At 44.1% G+C, this 9,923-nt stretch overlaps 1 protein-coding gene across 1 annotated transcript in view; it reads left to right on the forward strand.

Annotated features, from left to right (window-relative positions):
• Positions 1 to 954, forward strand: part of LOC147970692 (uncharacterized) — a 47,857-nt gene extending 46,903 nt beyond the window's left edge. The window contains exons 10-11 of the mRNA XM_087523568.1: positions 540 to 638; positions 742 to 954. Coding sequence (XP_087379694.1) covers positions 540 to 638; positions 742 to 954 — 312 coding nt within the window. The remainder of the gene's footprint in view (positions 1 to 539; positions 639 to 741) is intronic.
• Positions 955 to 9,923: the final 8,969 nt, after the last annotated feature.

Here is a 9,923-nt window from a genome sequence, read left to right on the forward strand (position 1 = left end):
GATCCATGGGTGAAGGGAGTTGTGCCCCAGCCCCCTCATGCACCCACGACTGACCTTATCACCACGCACTTCACACAGATCCCAGACCATGATCTTCATAGGTATTTTTTTGCTACCCCTTTACTGGTTCTTACCTATCACCTAGTCACGCAGTTCTGCAATGGTCACTTATTCTGCTTTTCTCGCATTCGCCAACCAAGCTTGTTTTAAGGTATTCATCATTGTAAACTCGTTATGTTCTTCATGCACTACATTGTACACGCGAGCCCTAGGATGATACGCATTTCTGTGGCAGCTTTGCGCCAGCAGCTACTTGAGACGCGAGGACTTGACCATGAGCTCGCATTAATAATCCTCAGAAGGTACTCTTAGTCAGACCAGGAGGCCAATTTAGAATGCCCATACATGCAATGGAGGCATAATATGGAACCTGAATTCGCAGTAATCACTGCACCCCATTTTTTCTTCTTTTTTGTCATGTTCGCTTTGCAAAAATCCTTTCTAAATTTATGTCATGTTCACTTTGTATCGCAACGAAGACACTTTTCCTTGCGGACCACGAGTACGTCAAAAACATTTCAATCCAGGAACAACTTGTTGGAAAGGACATACCGTACGACATAACCTCATCCCAGATGGTTTGTGCTACCTACGTATCATGAGTTTTTTTCTGAATGCCAAAAAGGGGGTTCCCCCCTTTGCTGAACTTATCATGGTGCCACGTTTCATTTTGTTCCACAGTTTTTCCTCCCAGTCCCTCTGGAAGATGGATGGATCATTCTGATGTGGGACATGTTCGCGAGGAAGCTCCATGTCATGGACCCAAGAATCAGAGGTGATGGTCCAAGTGAAGCAACAAAAGATAAGTACGAAATGATTGCATGGAAACTGCACCACGCACTCTTTCAGTGCTTAAACGAGTATTATGGTGGGTGGCCTACGCAAGGTGGTTAGTGGCCGACTAACTACCCAGTTTTAGCTGAAGAAAACTTTACTAGGTACCATGTTTTGTTTTTGTACCCGTATGTCCACCACAACCATAACATGTTTTCACATGGATAGCAACCAACACAACTAACTTATTATACGTTTTCTGTGGCAACGACAAACGAAACAACAGTGATGAAACTGGCGGATGCGTCCTGCATATCGCAAGGCACTATGATGGCACAAAGTAGAAGGTCCCACTAACCAAGGTAACCCCCCGAACAATAACGGTTACCACATTTCTACCATTCCCTAGTATTAAATCTTTTTCCTCGGCAAACATATGATTTATGCCTATTCAAGTCTCTGACAACATCAAACGAAAACATTTCCCTTCTTCCCACCATCTGTACAGTACAATGCAGGCAAAACAAAAATACAAGCTCTGCATGAGTGCCTTAAGTTAAAGGGGAACTCCTCGAAGTTGGCGCACAATGCACTCTGGACCGTACTCGCACCCAGCGACTCATGGCTCGATTCCAGCTAGAACTTAATTGGATAGACAACCGGCCGTAATGGAATGCTTGCAATGCGGCAACTTTTTCTTATTTTCTTCTCCGTGTTAGCTAACCACCCACGCGCTCCCATCCTACCGTACCTTCCCGCACCATGTACCGAAGAATGTTTCCAACTAGTATTTCAGTTTGCGTAGCTGGCTGCTTTAATCTATCGGATCATATCTATCATGTAGACGCAGATACATAATTATGTATGTAAGTCTATATTCAAGTCCTACCATGTTCTATGCAGATGCCATTATGATAGTACATATCTATCTACGGTTCGTATTAGGTCAGCCATATAGAACTTGAAACCTTAATGGAATATGTTTTTAAGTCCATAGGTATAATGTTTTTAAGGTATTACAACCCAGCTGGTTCCTAATATTTCCAAAAATAATCTAACCACCCACACCTTTGTTTTTTTCCTTATTTATAACCTAGTTTTTAAAGTTAAGAGCCACTACTGTTTGTCCGAAGTATTAATTAGGGTACCTTTAAGGATATTTTCATTCAAATCGTGATTTATTGAATAGGTTCATTTTGTTTTCCAATTAGTCCAATTTTGGTTAAATTCGTTCTTCCTACTTTCTCTTTTCGTCCAATTCAAATCAGGTTCCAATAAATAGGCTATAGAGCAAATCTAACTAATACAATTTATTTAAAATCACAAACAAGCAAATCCATTTTTAACATATCGAATCGTATCAATCATCTAGTTGCAGAAACATAATTATGCATGGAAGATTTGAACTTGCATTCAAGTTGGACATATTTTCTATTCAGATGCCATTTTGATGGCAGACACCTCTCTACTGTTCGTATTGGGTCAAACATATTAAACTTGAAACCATTATGGAATATCATTTTAAGTCCACACTTTCGTAAGTTTTTAAATGAATTGCAAACCAGATGGTTGCGAATATTCCAAAGAGTAACCTAACCATCCACACTCTTAGTTTTTTTTACATTTTTATCCACCCGATTTTAAGTGACAGCCACCACTCTTACTCCGAAGCATTAATTAAGGCACTCTTAAGGATATTTTCACTCAAGTCGGGCTTTATCGTGTAGGTTCACTTCGTTATCCAGTTAGGCCATTTTTTAAAAATTCACTGGTTCCCCATTACTCTTTTGGTCGATGGCAATTCGGAATCAGGTTCTAATATTTAGGATACGGAGCAAATCATTCTAATAGAATTTATTTGAAATCACAAACAAGCATCCCGTAATGAGAATTCCCGCGCGCTCATACCGAGATTTTATTTCATTTGTTTCCCCCCTGTTTAGATTTTTCTACACTTAAGCATGCAGGCATCAGAACAAACCACCACATTAGAAAAGTTGGTCTGTGGCGTACCCGCCATAAGCATAAAGGTTAGGTACTTCCGAATACAAGTAGTTCATGTGGTGTTAATACCACTTAAGGTGGTATTAACCACTACCGCAGGTCTAACGTAGGTTATAACATGCCCATCGATGTGGACCACACATAAGGGAATAGTTCCCTTTTTAGATAGGTCCTTTAAACACGTGTCTTTTGGGAAGCACAACGACACGCTAGACTACTTTCGCAAAGACGCTAGTAACACGACACGAATCCCAAAAGGTCTTGCCGAGGTGTAACGCCCCATAACCGATGTGCCGGGTGTCCTCCAGTTATTCGCTGTTGTTGCCTTGTCATTGCTTGCGTGTCATGCATTCCATATCATGTCATCAGGTGCATTTCATTTGCATACGTGTTCGTCTGATGCATCCGAGCATTTTCCCCTTGTCCGTTTTGCATTCCGGCGCTCCTATGTCCTCCGGTGTCCCTTTCTACCTCTTTTCGTGTGCAGGTGTTAAACGTTTTCGGATTGGACCGAGACTTGTCATGCGGCCTTGGTTCACTACCGGTAGGCCGCCTACCAAGTTTTGTGCCATTTGGACTTCGTTTGATACTCCAACGGTTAACCGAGGGACCGAAAAGGCCTCGTGTGTGTTGCAGCCCAACACCCCTCCAAAGTGGGCCAAAACCCACCTAAACCTCCTCCATCACCTAGGCCGTTCGATCACGATCGCGTGGCCAAAAACCGCACCTCATTTGGACTCTCCTAGCTCCCTCTACATATAAATATGTGGCCTCCCCCGAAAAATCCGCGCAGATCAAACCCTAGCCCCGCTCCTCGCGCCGCCGGACAAAACTCCCCACCGTGCCAAACATGTCCGCCGCCCCGCAGCCACCTCACCTCCACCAATCGGAGCACGCCACGTCACCTGCGCCACCGCCCCAAGCCACTCATGGCGCGCCACCTGTCCCGCCGGCTCCCCTCCCGCCGCGCCAGGCCCGCCGGACCCGGATCTGGCCCTCCGGGCCCGAGCTGCCCGAGCCCTCGCCTCCCGTGCGCCCGAGCGCGCCGCCGCCCAGGCTCGATGTCGCCGGATCCCAAGCTCCCTGTCACCCCGCCGCCAAGTCCTCCCGCCGGCGAGGCTCGCCGCTCGATCTCGCTTCCGCCGCCGCGCCGCGGGCCTCCTTCACCGCGCCCCGGCAACTGAGCCTCCCTGCCGCCTCTCCTCGCCGCTGCGTGCTCCGGTAGCCCCGCGCCGGCGTGCGCCGCCTCATCTTCGAGCTTGCCGGAGTTCGTCTCGTTGGAGTTCCTCCCCGATCAGATCTGGAGATTGGACCAGATCCACCGGTCCCTCCATCCAAACGAGGCCCCGCGTCTCCGGATCCCTCCGTCCCGCACCGTCCCGTCCTGAGTTGACTTCTCGGAGGCTATAATTTCGTCTAAGTCCCAGTAATTTTATGCATACTTTGACGCATCATAACTTCCTCACTGTGGCTCCAATTCGTGCGTGTAGCATATCAAAATGTTCGTCTCGATGAGTACTCCATTTCATCTCATTCCATCATTTTCATTTGAGCTCATCTTGATGCCCGAAATGCTGTTGGAGGAGGGCTATGTGATGTTAGTTTCAGTTTATTTTCAGCAAATGCACTTTTGTCATTTTTGCCATGATTAATGTGTGCATGTTATGATCCTGAGCTCTACATGTGTTTTGAAGTATGCCATGTTATCCTTACAGGGGTGTATGCCATGTATTTTTGTGATCTTTGTGGTGACTAGCACAAGCATGCAAAGTGGGTCACTTAATGTTGCTGATTTCAGGGACTTAGAAATATTCTAAGTCTCTGCCCTGTCATTATTTTTATGCCATATGTTCATGTTGTTTCCTAGTGATCCGTGCCTCTTTTGAGCATGATCAGTAAGGATGTTTTGTAGATATTGTGGTGCTCTACCCATCCATGACTTTGTTTGCATTTATGGAGCACCCTAGCTTGAGTCAATCGAGCTCTACTTTTTCTATAAAATGTTCCTGGCAGATTGTTGACATGTTTAGCAATTTTGCCAAGCTTGTTGTTGTTGATCCATGCATGCTATGTTGTTGTTCTTGACATGTCTAGCTTCTATGCCATGTCTACTTTCTGGGTGTATGCTTAGTTTATCATGCCATGCTTTGTAGTGAGTGCATCGAGATCGTAAACATGCCTACTTGATATCTGTTTTCCATGCTCCAATTTTTCACCAAGTCTGAATCTATTTTCGTTAATTGCTATGTTCACATGCTTGCAATTGTATTTTATGACCCCTTTTGGCTTATGGTCACTAAGGGACTTTTGTTGTATGCTTAGAGTAGCTTCATGCCATGCTTTGCTTTACCATGATATCTTCCTGTAGCATGTAGTTTTCGTGATCTAAACATTGCTTCCTGATGTTAAATTCCTGACTTGTTGATAATTTCACTAAGTCTGAAACCTGTTATCATTTGCACTTTTGCCATGCTTGTTTGAACCTGTTATTGAGTGAATTAGCCGTAGCTCAGTGTTCATCTTTTGTCAAGCATCTTGAGTGGATCCCTGCCATGTTTTTTGTTGCTATGTTTGAGTGCAGTAGCTTAATTATCTTGATGCATTTAGAAGGCTACTTGCTGTTAATCGCAGACCGGTGCCATATCTGTTTTGCTTGCCATTTCCAAACCGTGCATCCGATTCCGGTGATCTTTATATCGATTTCGACCAAAATCAACTCATCTTTCCAGTGGCACTCTTGGTTTTCCAAGTTGAGGCCAGGTTCAATCATTCCTTTCCGAAGCATGCATATGCATCGCATATCGCATCCCGCATATCATGTCATGTCTTGCATCATGGTGCTTATGCATTGCACGTGGTTGATTGTGTCTACCTTTGCTTGTGTTCTTGCTTTGGGTAGAGCCGGGAGATTAGTACGTGATCGAGGAGCCCGTTGAGTACGCTTACCAGGATCAAGTTTTCGTCTTCTCGGAGAACTTTGCAGGCAAGATGACCATACCCTCAAAATCACTTCTATCTTTGCTTGCTAGTTGCTCGCTCTTTTGCTATGCCTATGCTGCGATACCTATCACCTGCTTATCATGCCTCCCATATTGTTGAACCAAGCCTCTAACCCACCTTGTCCTAGCAAACCGTTGTTTGGCTATGTTACCGCTTTGCTCAGCCCCTCTTATAGCGTTGTTAGTTGAAGGTGAAGATTGAAGTTTGTTCCTTGTTGGAACATGGAGATGTTGTTCCTTGTTGGAACATGTTTACTTGTTGGGATATCACAATATATCTTATTTAATTAATGCATCTATATACTTGGTAAAGGGTGGAAGGCTCGGCCTTATGCCTGGTGTTTTGTTCCACTCTTGCCGCCCTAGTTTCCGTCATATCGGTGTTATGTTCCCGGATTTTGCGTTCCTTACGCGGTTGGGCTATAATAGGAACCCCTTGACAGTTCGCCTTGAATAAAACTCTTCCAGCAATGCCCAACATTTGTTTTACCATTTGCCACCTAGCCTCTTTTTCCCTTGTGTTCCGCAGACTCAAGGGTCATCTTATTTAAACCCCCCTGGGCCAATGATCCTCTGAGTGTTGGTCCACCTCGTCAGCCGCCGGTGACCACCAGGGGCAACTCTGGGCTGGCCTACCAGAAGTTTAGACAATCTGAGTGTGCCCTGAGAACGAGATATGTGCAGCTCCTATCGGGATTTGTCGGCACATTCGGGCGGTGTTGCTGGATTTGTTTTATCATTGTTGAAATGTCTTGTAACCGGGATTCCGAGTCTGATCGGGTCTTCCTGCTAGAAGGAATATCCTTCGTTGACCGTGAGAGCTTGTGATGGGCTAAGTTGGGACACCCCTGCAGGGATTTGAACTTTCGAAAGCCGTGCCCGCGGTTATGGGCATATGGGAATTTGTTAACGCCCGGTTGTAGAAAACCTGAAGTTGACCTTAATTAAAATACATCAACCGCGTGTGTAACCGTGATGGTCTCTTCTCGGCGGAGTCCAGGAAGTGAACACGGTGTTGGAGTTATGCTTGACATAGGTTGTTCTAGGATCACTTCTTGATCATAGTTTCTCGATCGTGCTTTGCCTTCTCTTCTCGCTCCCATTTGCGTATGTTAGACACCATATATGCTAGTCGCTTGCCGCAGCTCCACCTCATACTTTTGCCTTACCCATAAGCTTAAATAGTCTTGATCGTGAGGGTTGAGATTGCTGAGTCCCCGTGACTCACAGATACTTCCAAAACCAGCTTGCAGGTGCCGATGAGTCCGTGCAGATGATGCAACCAAGCTCAAGGAGGAGCTCGATGAAAATCTTGCCCTTTGTGTTGTTTCGCTCTAGTTGATCAGTAGTGGAGCCCAGTTGGGGTCGATCGGGGATCTGTGTAGCTTTTGGGGTAGTCTTCTTTTATTTTGGCTCCGTAGTCGGGCCCTGATTGTATTTGGATGATGTAATGATTTATTCATGTATTTGTGTGAAGTGGCGATTGTAAGCCAACTATGTATCCCTTTCCCTTATGTATTACATGGGTTGTGTGAAGATTACCTCACTTGCGACATTGCTTTCAATGCGGTTATGCCTCTAAGTCGTGCTTCGACATGTGGGAGATATAGCCGCATCGAGGGTGTTACAAGTTGGTAATCAGAGCCTTCCCCGACCTTAGGAGCCGCCACTGCTTGATCGAATTAGTGGACGAGTTGAGTCTAGAAAAATGTTTTGAGTCATTTAGGAATTATATATCGGAGAGTTTAGGAATTCTTTTTACTCCCCAGTCCCTTCATCGCTCTGGTAAGGCATCTTGATGTAGAGTTTTGACTCTTCTCTTCTCAAATTTCACTAAAAAAAATTTAGGATCACGCGGGTATCTTGGAATCGTTCTGATCGATTTGTGACGAGAACATTGTTCTTGGTGCCTCCTGTCATTTAGGGGTTGTGGCAGTGTCCCGGAGAGTTGAGCTCCGAGGTGTTGTCGTCACAATTTTATCATTGCAGTTCTGGAATACCTGAGTTTAGTTCGCCGACATCGAAAATCTCTTTTATGCAGTTGTTGGTGAGATAACCTCGACGCCACCCAGTACTGGGGCGGGAGTTCGGGAGTATTTCCATAACTCATATAACGGATGCTTTTCGATGGTTGAGGTAGACGATTTCCGAAGGTTTCTTGGTTATGTGTTGAAGGATGGATACAGCTGGATGTAGGATTTGCTAGTTTTGGGTGAGATATTATGCTTCCCCTGTATCCCCAACACCTAATTGCATAACCAGAAAGGTTCGGGAGTTTCATAAGTGGCAATTCAAGTAGCTCTTAGGATACCTTTCCGACAGATGTATGATATGAAATTGGGGTTCGACGTCTAGTGGTCCGCCTATTCACGGTTGGTTTTACAGTGGTCTCATTGTGTCTTAAAGAGTCCTTGGCTATGCTGACTCGGGGACGCTTCGTATGTCATGTGCACTGCCTTGTACATGATGGTGTTGTACGATTGAGCCCGTGTAGGCCCCACCACGAAAACTTTGGACGAAATCTCTATCATATGTTTGTTCCGGCTTATTCTGCAAGCCAATCCTTGTTTTGTTTTGAGTTGTGGTATTCGAGTTGCTTCGAAGTCAAATGTTGATTGCATACCTTTTCCAAGCGCTGTTCTCATATTTCTATGTGAATACCAACCCTTCTCGATTATCGAGTTTGTCATGTCAATCCTTTTCACCGCTGTGTTTCTCTTCAAGTGGATCCGAACATTTCAACATCCGCAAGATCCAATCTCAGCTTTCTCAATGGTGTTCGTTCATCCGTCCCAAGATAACTTCGTTTTTTTCCACCCTCCCACCCTTTTTCTTCACGACTCATATTTCTTATTCAAGTATCCATTTTAGGGATGTGAAGTCTCTTCGTTCTTTTCAATCAACGTTCTTACACGGTGGTTCTCTTGAAGATGCTCTACTCGTTCGTCATTCTTCATTCTTTTCTTCTCCGGTGGATTCAATTCAAGCTTCCTGTGTTGATCACATGCCTTTTCCTTGTTTCAAATACCTTCTCATACTGGTGCACCTCATAATAATTCATTTCTCGCTATTCATTTGTTCTGGAGTGCTCAAGATATCTCAAAAGGCTCGTCTTGTCATTCAAGATCTGTTCAACCTATTTCGAGGATGTTATCTCATTCAAACCATTTAATTCTACGGGCGCAATCTATCTTTTAAATCGTTCTACGGTGTTTCTTTTGAGTGGGCCCTAACCCACAGGTCTTTTTCCAGGATCTTACCTGACTCTTCTTATTTTCCCGGAGCTATTCTCAAATTTCTTTTCGAAGTTTGACGTAAGAATGATTTATCATTAGTCAAATGTCTTCTCCAAGATCTTTAAAAATATTTTCATCGTTGGTTCAAATTTTCCATTCTTCTTTATTCCGGAGTATCTCGATAATTCTTGGTGGTGTTTCTCATTGTCATTCTCTACATTTGAAGACCGAAGAAGATTTGTCCTCTTAATCTTGCTCCATTCTCTTCAAGATTCATGGTTTTAGTTTGCTGCCATCCTCTCATAATTGGTTTTGATTGTGAGATTTCTTTTCACCCATCCGGTGCAATTCAGGAGTCTTTTCAGTTTGATTTTCCGGAGGCCATCTTTTCAAATATTATTCATTGCAGCTCTCAGTTCTTTTCCTCCAATCTTACCGGTGCATCATTCAAATATTCTCTAATCAGTCGTGATCCTTTCGTTCTCATGTATCAAATTCCCTCAAGTATCCTGATTCGTTCTCTAATTCTTCCCGGGGTTTATTTATCTTTTCTTTGTTCTTTTTCAATTCTTACGGTGGTTTGCTCAAGTTTCTCTTCCATGGTTATCATATCAATTCTTTCGTTCTTTTCAATCCTACTGGTGTTTCGTTGAAGACCTTATCAAGTTATCGGTATCTCTCTTAATCCTTTTCAACGAGAATAAGTAGTATGCCAAATCCGTTTGCTCGTCATCAATTTAAATTGATGAAGGATAAGCATGACATAATTCTTATTCTTGTTTCTTCATAGTGATTAATTCCTTATTCCGGAGAGTGCCAAGTTTTTCTTGGTTATTTCATCGCGAAGATC

Source organism: Triticum urartu, chromosome 5A (assembly GCF_056163025.1).
Source record: "Triticum urartu cultivar PI428250 chromosome 5A, HENAU_Tu73, whole genome shotgun sequence".
In the NCBI taxonomy this organism is placed as follows: Eukaryota; Viridiplantae; Streptophyta; class Magnoliopsida; order Poales; family Poaceae; genus Triticum; species Triticum urartu.